Source organism: Melanerpes formicivorus, unplaced genomic scaffold (genome assembly GCF_026170545.1).
Source record: "Melanerpes formicivorus ecotype bairdi unplaced genomic scaffold, bMelFor1.0.p_v2 SCAF_180, whole genome shotgun sequence".
NCBI lineage: Eukaryota > Metazoa > Chordata > Aves > Piciformes > Picidae > Melanerpes > Melanerpes formicivorus.
The window spans coordinates 287,735-302,500 of NW_027142532.1; the positions used below are offsets into that span (position 1 = coordinate 287,735).

Below are 14,766 nucleotides of genomic sequence, written 5' to 3' on the forward strand. Positions count from 1 at the left end.
GCAGCTCCAGGGAACTGCAAAGAGCAAGCTGAGAGAAATGGTCAGGGAGAGAAGGAAGCCAAACCCTTTCCAGTGAGTCTCTTTGGGCTGCAGGTGTGGGAAGGGTGCTGGAGGTGTGAGGTTTGGGCAGGAGCCAGAGACTCCTCCAGCATCTCAATGAGGGCTGAAGAGGTTTAGCAAGAAGCTGAGCAAGTCCCTTCCCCCTTTGATGCACCTCCATGAAGCTCCCTTTGTGTGTGTCCTGAGGGCTGCTGTGGTCTTCTCTTGGGGAGTGGGCAGCAGAGAGGTGTGTTCAGGGCAAAGGTGAGCACAGAGTGAGTGTGGTAGGGCTAGGGCTAGGGAGGAGATCTGTGGCCAGAGCAAGATCTGCTGTCAAATGCAGCTGCAGGCAGCAGAGGCCTGGGCAGGCAGTGGGAGGAAGCTTTAGGGAAGGCCTGGGAGGGGCTGTGTGGAGGCAGCTGTGTTGTGGTGCTGGCCTGCAGCTGTGTGCTGGGGGCTGTGTGCTGGGCAAGGAGCTGAGTGTGCACTTGTTGAGGCCTCCCATCTTGATCAGCCCTGTCTGTGTGCTGTGCCTGTGCTGCTGGGCTTCGGAGCTGCCACCAGCAAGGCTGAGCTGTGCTGCCTGGTCCTGGGCAGTGCTGAGCCATCCCTTGCAGGTCAGTGCTCTCCTCTGAGCCCTTTGTTTCTTTGTGGCAGGAGTTGTATCCCTCTCTCTCCATCATCCCTGCCCCTGTGTGCTGTGGACAAGCAGAGTTTGCAGATCTGCCCCTTGGAGCAGGCCAGCAGGTAAAAAATCCAGAATGGGGCAACAGCAGGACCCCAGCCCCCAGAATCCCAGATTCCCAGGGTAACTCCCATACTCCTCCATCTCCTCCTACCCACCTCATTTCACCCCTCCAGGGGCTCTGAGGCACATCAAGCATTGGAGTTTGGAAACTCCCTAGGCTTGTGGGGTTAGTTGTGTGTCAGGAGGTGGTGTTTGGGATTGGGATTTGGAGGGTGGTGGGAGATTGATGGTGGTTTGGTCTTCCTTGTTCAGTGCTGCTGCCTCCATTGTCTGAGCCAGGGGAGATCAAAGGACAGGGCCTGGGCCGGGAACCACCCTGCCAATGCCACCAGGCTCGAGGAGAGTGGGACAAGACCACTTGTAAGCCCCAGGGTACCTCAGGGCACTGATCACAGGAACCTGGGGTCTCAGCACAGGTATCGGAGGTCTGTGCCCACACTGTGGCAGAAACTGAAGGTTTGAGGTCCCCTCTGCATTCTCTTCTCCAGCTGGGAGTTGGGAGTCAGGGAGTGTCATGACCCAGGCAGGATCTGAGGGTTTGAGGTCCTGGGCTCAGGTGCTCCCATCTTCCATATTGCACAGCTGTGACCCCTCCCTCCCGCAGTATGGCCTCACAGAAGGACCCAGAGAAAAGCTGGGAGGAGAAGCAGCACCCAGAGATCAAGTTGGAGAAGCACATTTGCATTCCCAAGGTAGAGGAGGATGAGAAGGTAGAGGACAAGATGGAGGATGGTGATACTGAGCAGAATGATGACTATGATGATGATGAGTATGGAGAAGAGGATAGCCATGAGGATGAAGGTGATGAGGAAGAGGAGGAAAAGGAATTTGCAGAGGAGGATGAAGCCAGAGCAGGTCCCTCTGTGCCACCCAAGCAGCTGAATCAGTGCCCTGAGTGGGGGCAGAACTTCCCACCTGGCTCAGAGCAGGTGAAGCACCACTGCCCTGACCCTGGCCCCCGGCCCTTCGTCTGTGGTGACTGTGGCAAGAGGTTCAGCAAGAGCTCTGAGCATCTCCAGCATTGCTGCACCCACACCGGTGAGAGGCCATACAGCTGTGCTGAGTGTGGCAAGACCTTCACTCACAGGTCATCTCTCACCCAGCACTACTATGTGCACAGCACTGAGAAGGCCTTCATCTGCAGGGACTGTGGCAAGAAATTCAAACGTCGCTCCAGGCTCACCATCCATCGCCGCATCCACACTGGAGAGCATCTGTTCCCCTGTGCCGACTGCGGCAAGAGCTTCACCCGGAAGGGAAACCTCACACATCACCGTCGTGTGCACACTGCCGAGAAGTCTTTCAGCTGTGATGAGTGCGGCAAGGCCTTCAGACGCAGGAGCACGCTCACTCAGCACCACCGCACCCACACCGGTGAGAAACCTTTCATTTGTGCTGACTGTGGCAGACGCTTTAGCCGGAGCCAATTTCTCATTTGCCACCGCCGCACCCACACCGGTGAGAAGCCATTCACTTGTGCTGATTGCGGTAGGAGCTTCACCAAGAAGCGATCCCTCAGCAATCACCGCTGCACCCACAACTGAGAGCAGCCTGCACTAGAGGGGAGGCATAAATCCGCCTAGAATCTCTTGGGTAATCGTGACCCCTCTGATAGGGCCTTTCCAGCACCAAAATCACCCCTTTTTCCTTTGCCCTTCTCAGGGACTGGGGACACCAGCAGCAACAAACACCTCCTGCCCTTCTGAACACCAATTATTGCTAATGAGAACAATTACAGTGCTGAGTCGGCACAGCTGGAGCTCCCAGTGGAGCTGGGCAGGGCTTTGCCAGGGTCTGTCTGGTTCTTCCCCAATGCTTTGTGTCTCCCTGGGGTAAGAACCTCTCTGTACATTCACCAATCATGTCAATAAAACCCAAAAGTTACCCAAATCCTGTCTGTTTGCTTTTATTTCTGACATTCCTGCCTCAATGCCCAAATTTTGGGGGCATTTGCTCCCAAGGGATGGGGTGGAGCTGTGTGCCCAGTTCAGGGAGGGGAAAATGAGGTTCTCAGAAGAGTCTTGAGGGTCATCTCAGAGGCATTCTTCAGGGGCTTTCAGGTGATCTTAGGTGTTTGGGATTTGGATGGTCCTAGGACTGACTTTTGGGATCTTTGGAGGGTGTAGGGGGAAGCTGATGGAGATCTTTGGAAGAACTCAGAAAGCTTCTGTTGGCTTTCCGCTTGGGCTGGAACAGGAGGAAGAGCTGAGAAGAGGTTAAGCTGCCTGTTCCACCCCAAAACAGAAGTGAGAGAAAAGTAAAACACAGAGGAACCAAAAAACTCTCTGGGTTGAGATAAGGACTTGAGATAAAATCAAAAGAGTTGAATCCAAAGGAGATCCCATAATGCACACTGACCTGAGGCTGTTTGCAGAAAGAAGCACAGCAGTCAGCAGCAGCAGTCAGGAGTTCAACCCCTGCAGCCCTCCCCCTCAGCGAAGAGCCAGCACCTGAGAGCCAGAACCCAACAGCAGCAACCAGAACAGGAAGCCTCCTCTTCTCCAGGCTAAGCAACCTTAGTTTCCCTCAGCTTCTCCTCATAGGGCTTGTACTCCAAACCCCTCCCCAGCTTTGTTGCCCTTCTCTGGACACCTTCCAGAAAAAAAGAAGTGCAGAGGGAAAAAGGGTTGGTGGCTGAGCAAAAAGAAACAGAAAGAATAAAAACAATGGGTGCCTGAGAAACAAGAAGTGCAGGGAATAAAGAGGTTGGTGTCAGAGAAAAAGGAGGCACAGAGAAAAAAGGGTTGCTGCCTGAGGAAAAAAAAAATAGTAGAGGAAAAAATGTTTGGTGTGTGAGAAAAAAGAAGCACAGAGGAAAACAGAGTTGGTGCCCAAGAGAACAGAAGCACAGGGAATAAAAGGGTTGGTGAACGAGAAAAAGGGAGCACAGAGAATAAAAGGGTTGGTGCTCGAGAGAAAAGAAGAGCAGAGGGAAAAATGGTTGGTGCTCAAGAAAAAAGAAGTACACAGAAAAATGTGTTGGTGCTGAAAGAAAACAAGAGCAGAGAATAAAAGGGTTGATGCCTGAGGAAAAAGACTTGCAGGGAAAAAAAATGGTTGATGCCTGAGAGAAAAAAATCACAGAAAAAATGTGTTGGTGCCCAAGAAAAAAGAAGTGCAGGGGGAAAAAGGGTTGGTTGTGGGAAGAGGGATGTTTTCAGATAGCTTGAGAAGACTATAGGGAAGATTTGCCTTTGCTCAAATTAGAGAGAGCTGTGTTTTGTCTTTGACTCTGAGAGAAGCTGGGCAGCATTTGGTGGGATGTGTTAAAACATTGTTTTGTTGTTTTGACCTATTGTCAGCCTGTGGTGGGCTATGCCCATCCTGGAAAAAAAGAGGGGAGGAGGGCTCCTGAGAGTTTTTTTGCCCTCCCTGGGGGGGTGTGTTTCCTCCCCTGGGAAACTGACTTGGTCTGTTCCACTTCCCCCTCCTTGTCCAGCAGGGGTATAAGATGGAGGAGAATTGCAGGCATTGCTCTCTTTCCTGCTGCTTCCACACTCTGCAAAGGACTGGTTCTGTATCTCATAATTGTTTTTCCTTTTCCTCTCCTTCTCCCATCCATCCTTGTTCCTTACCCTTCTGAACCCTGCCTGTCATTGTTACATAAATATATATATATACTGTTTAAAGAAAAATCCTTTGCCTCTTTACTTCCAAGCTGAACCCAAATTATTTCTTGGTGGATTTGCTCTCTCTGTTGGGGAAGGGGATTCTCAGCCTTGCCCCCATCTGAGCTTTTAAGCCCCAGTTAAGGCTCAAACCACCACAACACCTTAATGACAGGCATGCCAGTAGAGAATGACCAATTGAGATGTGACACCTGTGCCTGCTGATAGACCAGAGAACCTTGCTGTGCAACGTAATAAATGTCTTTGCCTGCTTACATCCTGTCCTGGAAACATTGCTCGAGGTAATTAAAACATCTGAACTATTACAAATGGTGACCCCGAACGTTTGCCTTGACCAACTATTCATTATGACTCTCACTTGCACCACCAAGAAGACATTTTGCTTTTAAGGACTGTGGAGATGCTCCTGTTTGTCAGTGCCACTAATGGTGGCTATTGGATTAGTCTCTGTGAGATTAATCTGTCTGCCTTTATGCCGGTGACGTTCCCTGATTCGCCAGACGTTATGGATGTGCTATACGTCTAAGACAAGGCGAGGTACACCTGATAACGAGTAGTTAATTATATTGGAGATTATAGACGTGCTATATGTCTAAGATAAGGCGAGGTACATCTGATAGAATAGAATAGACTAGAATAGAATAGACCAGGTTGGAAGAGACCTTCAAGATCATCGCGTCCAACCTATCATCCAACGCCACCTAACAAACTAAACCATGCAACCAAGCACCCTGTCAAGTCGCCTCCTGAACACCTCCAATGATGGTGACTCCACCACCTCCTCGGGCAGCCCATTCCAATGGGCAATCACTCTCTCTGTGTAGAACTTCCTCCTAACCTCCAGCCTAAACCTCCCCTGGTGCAGCCTAAGACTGTGTCCTCTTGTTCTGGTGCTGGCTGCCTGGGAGAAGAGACCAACCTCTGCCTGTCTACAACCTGCCTTAAGGCAGTTGTAGACAGCAATAAGATCACCCCTGAGTCTCCTCTTCTCCAGGCTAAGCAACCCCAGCTCCCTCAGTCTTCTCATAGGGCTGTGCTCCAAACCCCTCACCAACTTTGTTGCTCTTCTCTGGACATGTTCCAGCAAGTCAACATCCTTCCTAAACTGAAGGGCCCAGAACTGGACACAGGACTCAAGGTGTGGCCTAACCAGTACAGTGTACAGGGGCAGAATGACCTCCCTGCTCCTGCTGGCCACACTGTTCCTGATGCAGGCCAGGATGCCATTGGCCTTCTTGGCCACCAGGGCACACTGCTGGCTCATGTTCAGCCTACCATCAACCAGTACCCCCAGGTCCCTCTCTGCCTGGCCACTCTCCAGCCACTCTGACCCCAGCCTGTAGCACTGCATGGGGTTGCTGTGGCCAATGTGCATATATATATTGGGTGGTGGTGAAAAAAAGTTCAGTTCTCCTACACATACAAAAACCATGGCTGAGTCAGTCAGAGGAGCAGATGGAAAAGAGCTGTGTTGACAAGCAGAATGAAATGTGATGAGTATATACACAATATAAAGTATTTACAGTATAAACAAAGATATACAGCAAAGAATGTAACACAGAAAAACCTCCATTGAGGAGGGTCCCCCCAAAAACTCCTCTTTCCCCTTCCTCCCTTTTTTCCCATAAAGGGTTAGAGAGAGAGGAAGGAATTATTGGGGAAATTCTGTCAGTTCAAAGCCCATGCTAAGGGAAGAAAACAAAAGAATTAGTTTCATATCTCATTAGCTGAAGGTCAGCCAAGCACAGAGAGAGAAGCAGTTGTCCAGGCAGATGGAGTCACCATCCCTGGATGTGTTCAAGAGGGGATTGGATGTGGCACTCGGTGCCATGGTCTAGTCATGAGGTCTAGGGTGATAGGTTGGACTTGATGATCTCTGAGGTCTCTTCCAACCTTGCTGATACTGTGATTCTGTGACTGAAACAGACAGACTGACTGAGAAAAACAGACTGAGACTCAAACTAAACTAAAACTAAAATTTAAAGTTGCATTCTCACTGACCTACTGATCTGTGTAGCCTAAACCGGTCACATATTGGCTGTTAGGCATTGCCTGATACCCCTGTGTCATCCTGGTTTAAAACATCCTTGCTGGATAGTAGTCGAAGGCTGCTTTGCCTCACTGTGTTAGTGACTGCAGTGACTTCTCCTCCAGTGAGCTCTCAGCCACCCTCCCAGTCCAGGCAGACTTGAAGCTCTCTCTGCTTTCCTCCTCTCCCTGAGATCCTCTGGCAGTGTCCTCAGTCCTGCTGTGCTGTGCAGAGGAGCTGCTCCTGGCCAGAGCTGTCTCCTGCAGCGCTGCCTGCTTGCCAGCTGCTCCCTCCAGCCCAGGAGCCTGGCCTGGCTCAGCAACAGAGGACCAGCCCAAGGCATTTAAAGGAGCCCTCTGGTGGCCTTGTTGGCAAGTTCATGAACCTCAGAGACTGAGAAGCAGTACCCGAGTACCCCCAGGTCCCTCTCTGCCTGGCCGCTCTCCAGCCACTCTGACCCCAGCCTGTAGCACTGCATGGGGTTGCTGTGGCCAATGTGCAGATATATATTGGATGTAAGGTATTGCCTGATACCCCTGTGTCATCCTGGTTTAAAACATCCTTGCTGGATAGTAGTCTAAGGCTGTGACTGGAATCTCAGGAGTAATGTGATCTACTGTATTCTGATTGTCCCCTGGTACTCCGCTCTGGTGAGGCCACAGCTCAAGTGTGGTGTCCAGTTTTGGGCACCTCAATCCAAGAGAGATGTGGAGATGCTGGAGCCAGTGCAGAGGAGGGCAGGGAAGCTGGGGAACGGCCTGGAGAATAAATTCTGATGAAGAGTGACTGATGGAGGCTGAGGGAAGACCTCGTGGCTCTCTACAGGTGCCTGAAAGGACATTGTGGAGAGACGCTGATGTTGGTCTCTTCTCACAGGTAATTAGCAGTAGAACAAGGGGGAACAGCCTCAAGCTGCAACAGGGGAGGCTTGGAGTGGACAGTATGAAATATTTTTTGTCACTGAAAGAGTGATCAGGGAATGGAATGTGCTACCCAGGGAGGTGATGGAGTCCCCAGTCCTGGATGTATTTAAAGGTGGTTTGGATGTGGTGCTTGGAGATTCGATTCATGAGTGACCCTTGCAGAGTAGGGTTCTGGATGGGACTTGGTGATCCTGAGAGTCTTTTGCAACCTGAATGTTTCTGTGAGTCTGTGACACTTCTACCAATTTCTAAGACTGTTAGTGATTCTATTTGCTGTTTTTAGCCAGTAGTTTATTGTCCCTGTGCTGGTAGATGGCATCTTACATGTGCCTCACTTGCTGAAACTTCATCTTCTGTTCACTCTGCTAGGGCTGTTCTTGGAGGGGTTTGCACTTCAGAGGCTGTGTAGACTTAATTTGTCTTCTGAAATCTGTTTGTGCATTCATCCCAGCTATTGAAGGAAAGAGTTGAAGGCATGGGACAGTGTAGGAGAGGCTGCAGTAAGGATGGCCAAGGGCTCTGGCAAGGCTGAGAGGCCCAACAGGACCAAGACCTTTGTCCCCTTGGCTCTGGCAGTTGCCTCTGCCACCAAGGCCTGTGAGGAGAAACTTTGCTTTGAGGCTTTGAGGTTTTTCTAGTCCAAGGGCACAGGTCAGGGCTTGGCCTTTCTGCTTCCTAGAACAAAGGCAATTTTTCCTCCCCTGTACTTTGCCTTTGTCTCCCTGCAATCCTGGCCTCTAACAAGCTGCTCTAACGAGTCCCTGGGTAGCCTTTGTCAGTAAAATGCCTCAGTGAGGCCAATCAGTGCTTCAAGGTACTTTGGAGTTTTCTTCTGACTTGGACTTCTTGAGAGGCTTCTTGGCAGTACCTTGGCAGAGTCTCCTGGCAGTACCTGAGGATGATGTAATCAGCCCCAAATACTCCATGGGGCTTATTAAATACTGCTGAACCTCTAATTATTGCCATGGTTTCTGCAGCTGATTGGAGAGGTTTTTATTGCACAAAGCATCTGATAAAAATTATTTTTAAAGGTGCATTTCATTCCTTTTTCAGCAGGAGTTGTCTCTTTGCAAGCAAACCACAGCAAAACCTGACAAGGTCCTACCCTGGTTGCTGCTCATCCTCACTCCCCACTGCACCCAGCAGAGCCCAGAGCCATAGGTGAGGGACAGGATCTGACTTGCCAGGGGCTGGGGGTCAGGGCTTGGCCCTTTGGATCAATGAAACCCCTCCAGGTTTCCTCAGCAGCAGAGCCACCTTGAGCTGCTTGTCCTGGCCTGTTAACACTGCCTCAGTTCTCTGCTCTCACCACAGCCTGGTGATGCTTCAGTGCCTCCAGTGATGCTTCCCTTGCATCCACTGTCTCCTTCTGCTCTAACCAGACCCTGGGGACCCTTTCCCAGTATGCTTCACTGGGACCCATTAAGAGTAGAAGAAACTTCAGAGTTTGAATCTGACTTTGACTTGTGGAGAGGTTTCATCAGCTTCCTCTCAGTCCCTGAGGTTCATGGACTTGGCACCAAAGCCAGCAGAGGGCTCCTTTAAATGCCTTGGGCTGGTCCTGAGCTGCTGAGCCAGGGCAGGCTCCTGGGCTGGAAGGTGCTGCTGGGAAGCAGGCATCACTGCAGAGAGACAGCTCTGGCCAGGAGCATCTCCTCTGCACAGCACAGCAGGGCTGAGGACACTGCCAGAGGATCTCAGGGAGATGAAGATGGCAGAGAGTGATTCAAGGTGGTCAGGACTGGGAGGATGCTGAGAGCTCACTGGAGGAGAAGTCACTGCAGTCACTGACATGGTGAGGCTGTGGGTGCAGGGTGGTTCAGGTGCAGTTCCAGGCAGCATCTCCTAAATCTGGCACAGCCACAGCTGTTGCTGGCTGTGGGGAGAAGCTGTGTGTGGCAGGAGCCACTCCTGGCAGTGCAGAGCAGGGCAGGGTGGGGCAGGGTCCTTCTGCTCTGGAGAGGCTGCTGTGTGGGTCAGGGCTGCTCACAGCTGCAGCTCAGCACCAGGGAACTTCCAAAGAGATGTTTCAAGGACAAGGTCCAAGTAGAGTGTGCTCTAAAGAGAGAAGAGTTCCTGAGTCTGTGTTTGCAGTTTCCTTTTCTGAGGACAAGGGAAAGTGGGGAAAGAAAGAGAAGTAACAAAGGACCATTCAAGTTGGAAAAAGTCCATGAAAGTGGGGAAGTGCTTCTTGGAGTGGTCAGGAGGTCTGCTGGGAGCCTCTTAAAGAGCCTTCAGCCTCTGCCTGTGGACAGCAGCAGCAGCACCCTGGCTGCACTCATCAGGATGCTCCCAGCCAGTGCCCTGTAAACAAGCAGGTTTCTGCAGGTGAGTGCACAGGGGCTGGGATGGGCTCTGTGACCAGGGCAAGTCCATCACCCAGCACACTCCTGCCAGGGTGAGAACCTCCAGGCAGCAGGGATCTGATCAGGGAAGGAAACTGAACCCAGCAATGTTGTGGGAGGGAGCATTCAGACATCTCCATCTGATCCCCTCCAGGCCAGACCCTTCCTCAGAGCACAGACCTTGGCCTCTTCTTCCCGCCAGAAAAGCCTCTGCCCTCAGGGTCGTGGGCTCCAAGGTGTGAAGCATCTCCTCTGCAGCCAGAGCTCCAGCAGAGGCAGAGCTGCAACAGGAGAGGAAATGCCATTGGATGTTGCAATGAGCCCTGAGTGTGCTGGGCTGGAAGTGTGGTGCTGAGACCTTGAGAGAGGCTGAGACACTGAGTGGTCTGTGGGGGAATTCATCTTCTCTCAGCAGGGTCTGGTGGCTTTTCAGGGGGACATGGGAGTGTGATCTCCTCCAGCTCAGCAGGGCACAAGCCCAGAGAAGTGGGGAAGTGGCAGCATGGCCAGAGCAGCTCCCCTCACTCTGCTCTGAGCCACAGGCAGCCGCTTGTCTTGCAGGGTTCTGCTCTCTCTGTTCCCCCTGAGGGCAGCAGAAATGCTGTGTGTGAGAACTTGTGACAGCCATGACCACTCTGGGGGTGAGATGTGGACAGCTGGAGTACAAAAGCCTAAAATATTCAGGAACTGCCTTTTTCTACCCTCTCTCCTTAGCACTGGGAGATGCTGAGAAGCCTTTCTGCTTTGGGACTCTTTCCTCTGAAAGTGGACACCAGACCTTGCTGCTGCCTCCACCACTCCCCTGCTGCAGAGCAGGACTGACTCAGCAGCAGGAAGCAGGCAGAGTCTCTGCTCTTCCTTGCATGCTCAGTCAGCACAAATGAGTCCAGCAACAGAGCTGGAGGGAGGTGTCCTCCAAAAGAAAACTTAAGTCTCTGGATCAGGGGCTGAGAAATGGCTTTGGTTGTGCTCCATTGACTTGTGACTGCCTTTGCCTTTTGGCTACTGCACTGTGCACAAAGGGCACAAATGCCCAACAGCAGCTCCATCACCCACTTCCTCCTCCTGCCATTCCCAGGCACAAGGCAGATGCAGCTCCTGCACTTCTGCCTCTTCCTGGCCATCTACCTGGCTGCCCTGCTGGGCAATGGCCTCATCATCACCACCATAGCCTGGGACCACCACCTCCACACCCCCATGTACTTCTTCCTCCTCAACCTCGCCCTCACTGACCTGGGCTGCATCTCCACCACTGTGCCCAAGTCCATGGCCAATTCCCTGAGGGACACCAGGGACATCTCCTATGCAGGATGTGCTGCTCAGCTATTTATGTTTTTCTTTTTCATTTCAGCAGAGTATTTTCTCCTCACAACCATGTCCTATGATCGCTACGTTGCCATCTGCAGACCCCTGCACTATGAGACCCTCCTGGGCAGCAGAGTTTGTGTCTGCCTCACAGCAGCTGCCTGGGCCTGTGGGTCTCTCAATGCTCTGCTTCACACAGCCAATACATTTTCCCTGCCCCTCTGCCAGGGAAATGCTGTGGACCAGTTCTTCTGTGAAATCCCCCAGATCCTCAAGCTCTCCTGTTCCACATCCTACCTCAGGGAACTTTGGCTTCTTGTAGCCAGTGCCTATTTAGTCTTTGTCTGTTTTGTGTTGATTGTGGTGTCCTATGTGCAGATCTTCAGGGCAGTGCTGAGGATCCCCTCTCAGCAGGGACGCCACAAAGCCTTTGCCACCTGCCTCCCTCACCTAGCTGTGGTCTCACTTTTTCTTGGCCCTGGCACCTTTGCCTACTTGAAGCCCTCTTCCATCTCTTCCCCATCCTTGGATCTGGTGGTGTCAGTTTTGTACTCAGTGGTGCCTCCAGCAGTCAACCCTCTCATCTACAGCCTGAGGAACCAGGAGCTTAAGGCTGCCCTGAGCAAACTGATCCCTGGATGCTTTCAGAAGCAATAAACTCTTTGTCTTCTCCTGCAGAGCAGTTCTGATGCCACTCAGTGCAGGCCCAGCCTGGCTGCTTGAGCTCTGGCTGCTGCTGGTATTTCCCTTGTAAGAATGTGGTTCCCTTGTGTCATGGTTTGGAGCTGGCACTTTAGCCTAGTTTCTAATTGCAAAGCCAGAGCAGAAACTTTCTGGAGATCTTTGAGTGACAGGTAAATGTAGTTGGGGATTTGCCACAGCAGAATACTAACAGCTGTGTCTCTGTTCATTCCATTGGTTGCTGCACAGACTCTTCACTCTCACGTTCACTTCTTTGCTCTGTGTCTCTGCTGTGCACTGCTGCCTTGTCTCTTTCCTGACCTTCTGCTGGTTCATTTTGTCTGCAAAGATAGAGGGAAGGGAAAGGGGTGAAGGAGTTTGTGAGCAGCCCCTCTGGGCCACGCAGGGGGGTTTGGAACAATTCAAGGGGGTACTTGTATTGCTTTGAATTGTAAATCTCTGTCAAAAGATTTTGTACATCTTCATGGCATTTTATACTTCTGGAGTTTTGCTCACCCTTTGTAAATAGAACTTTCATTTTGCTTCCAACTTCTGAGGTTGTTGGGTTTGGGTTGTTGGTTTTTTTCGGTAATTTACCCCAGTTAGCTGAGGGTAATCTCAGCCAACCACACCACAGAAATATCATCATTCAAGACCATATCTGATTCAGTCTTGGCCTGTCTGCTGTGACCCAGAGGCTGCAGACATGAGGAGCTGTGCTCCCTGTGTGTTCAACACAATAAAGGACCCTGCAGGAAGTTGTTTCTCTGAGTTCCCTCCTCTAAGGCTTCTGTGGAGCTTCAGGGCAGTGCCTGTGTGCAGAGGTGGAGGGGCAGAGTCCCAGCACAGCAGCAGCGACAGGGAGCCCCAGAGCTTCGGCTGTCCTCAGCTGCTCTTTCTTCCCTTCCACCCTCTCTCACTGAGCCTCTGTGCTGGGGCAAGACCTGAGTGCTCTGGCAGCTTGGGCACCTTGGGATCCCTCGGCCATCTGGCGCCCAGCAGCTCCCAGGGCCAGGCACCGGCCTCCCCCTCCGGCCGCCCCTGGGGCCGGGGGTGGCTCGGACTCGGCGCCCCCAACGTGTCGTCCCGTTCCCCCCCCCCCCCGCACCGCCGAACATTCGCTGCAGCCGAGGGCTTGCCACTCGACGCCTACCCCACCCGCCCCGCCCCCCGCTGCCGCCCGGCGCTGCCCCGGCCGCTGCGCCCCGCCTCTCATCGCTCCCCCCACCCGGCAACCGGCCGCCGGGCACGGCAAGTCCCAGGGCAGGGAACAGGTGCTGCTGGGACCCCGTGCTGGCTGCCGGCTTCCCGGGGCTGCCCCTGGCACGGACAGGTCGCCCCCCCCGCCCCGGCGAATGTTCACCGAACCGGCTGCCGGCTGCCTTCGAGCACCCCCTGCCCCCTGCCACTATCGTCCCCCCCCTCCCCCCGCCTCCGGTGACGCTTCTCCCCGCACCGCCTCCACTGCCTCGCCCCACCGCCGGCGAACGAGTCGGCGGATCCATACCGTCCCGAGAGCCCGAGGCGGTGGGACCCAGTGTGGGTCCGGCCGCGGCCAGGACCCCGTGCCGGTCGCCGGCTTCCCGGGACGGCCCCGGAACGGCCGCGGTCACCGGCCTGGTGACGTTCACAGAAGCGGCTGCCAGCTGACTTCGAGCCCCCACCCCCTCCGCCTCCGCTGCCGCTTCTCCCCGCACCCCCTCCACTGCCTTCCCCCACCGCCGGCGAACGAGTCGGCGGATCCATACTGTCCCGAGAGCCCGAGGCGCTGGGACCCAGTGCGGGTCCGGTCGCCTCCCGGGTGAAGTTCACCAAAGCTGCTGCCGCCTGTCTTTGCCCCCCCCCCCCCCCCGGGCTCTCCCTCAGCCGGGAGGTAGACGTGCTCTCCCTCGGCGAGTAGACATGCTCTGCCTCGGCGAGTAGACGTGCTCTCCCTCAGCCGGCAGGTAGACGTGCTCTCCCTCGGTGAGTAGACGTGCTCTCCCTCGGTGAGTAGACGTGCTCTCTGCGGAGATCGCGGTTGTCGCCAAGGGGTCGCTGTTGCTCTCTGCCTCCGCCTACGTCATCGTACAAGCCGGCGTGATTTCTGCGACCTGCCGCTGGGCAGAGGTCGGCTGGTTGTGCGCTCGCGGAGCTGACGGCCCTCCAGTTCCGTATATGAGGGAACGAGTGACGCCGAGCACTCCCAGGGCAGCGCTGCTGAGCGGCTGCTCCAAGCCACCCGCCAGGCGGCTGGGCAGGGGTCCGTCTGGCTTCTCGGTGGCTTTCCCCCGGGTCAGAGAGGGGACCTGTGGGGCCGAGCAAAGGTGCGGCGGTTTGGAGCGGCCGCTGGCGCACCCTCAGCACTGTTGGACGGGTTTCGCTCGTCCGTGAGCCGGAGCCCAGCCCGGGCTCGGCAACGAAAGAGGGGAAAAGAAACAAAGTTGACGAGTGGCTGGCGCCGGCCACTGCCGAAGTGTGGACCCCCCCAACCCGAAGCGAAGTTTGCCCGGTGGGGCACGGGGGCAGAGAAAGCCGCGGAGACGTGGTGCCGGCGTCGGTCCCACCAAGAATGGAAAGCAAGCCCGTCCAGGCACGGCGAGAGAGAGCCCGGTGAGGGGCAGAGAGCGTTCCCAGCACTGGACCCTCTTCACGGGGGTTCCCCCCATGGCCAAAGCCGCAGCCCACGGGGGCACGGCATCTAAGGGAAAAGCCAGCGGCGGTGACTGGCCACTCGTATGCTATGGAGCCTGGCATGGGGGGAGGAGGGCAAGCCGGTGCCCCAGCACGGCTTCCTCCTGGCTCCAGAGGGGCGCCCCGTGATGGAGATGTAACTCGGTGCAGTTTGAGGGAAAATGCAAGCCCACATTTCGGGGAGGCAGAGGTGCCCTGTGAGCCGGTGCGGCCCGGTGCAGCTTGCCCCCCCCCCCCGTCTCTGGAGGGCGCCCCGTTTGCTACTCCAGCGTTAAAGCTGGAGCCCAGGGACTCACCCGAATGAGAAAAACAGCCCGTGCGGTGCGGGCTGTGTGCAACCAAGTTGGGGGGACGTGGAGCCTGTGGCCGGCTCCCCCCCGTCGTCCCCACCGAG

At 54.3% G+C, this 14,766-nt stretch overlaps 2 protein-coding genes across 2 annotated transcripts; both read left to right on the forward strand.

Annotated features, from left to right (window-relative positions):
• The first annotated feature begins 707 nt into the window (after positions 1 to 707).
• On the forward strand, positions 708 to 2,418 carry LOC137457477 (zinc finger protein 70-like). The gene is made up of 2 exons (XM_068169384.1): positions 708 to 786; positions 1,392 to 2,418. The coding sequence occupies exon 2, from the start codon at positions 1,393 to 1,395 to the stop codon at positions 2,329 to 2,331; it is 939 nt and encodes a 312-aa protein (XP_068025485.1). The 5' UTR covers positions 708 to 786; position 1,392; the 3' UTR covers positions 2,332 to 2,418.
• An 8,324-nt stretch (positions 2,419 to 10,742) lies between these two features.
• LOC137457462 (olfactory receptor 14A16-like) lies at positions 10,743 to 11,660 on the forward strand (the record flags this gene model as incomplete). Its single annotated transcript, XM_068169361.1, has 1 exon — positions 10,743 to 11,660. A coding segment is annotated over exon 1 (918 nt), but the record flags the coding sequence as incomplete, so codon positions are not given.
• Between the last annotated feature and the right edge of the window lie 3,106 nt (positions 11,661 to 14,766).

Excerpts from the sequence above, each read along its gene's own strand:
- LOC137457477 (XM_068169384.1), top strand. The coding sequence starts at position 1,393 with ATGGCCTCACAGAAGGACCCAGAGAAAAGCTGGGAGGAGAAGCAGCAC.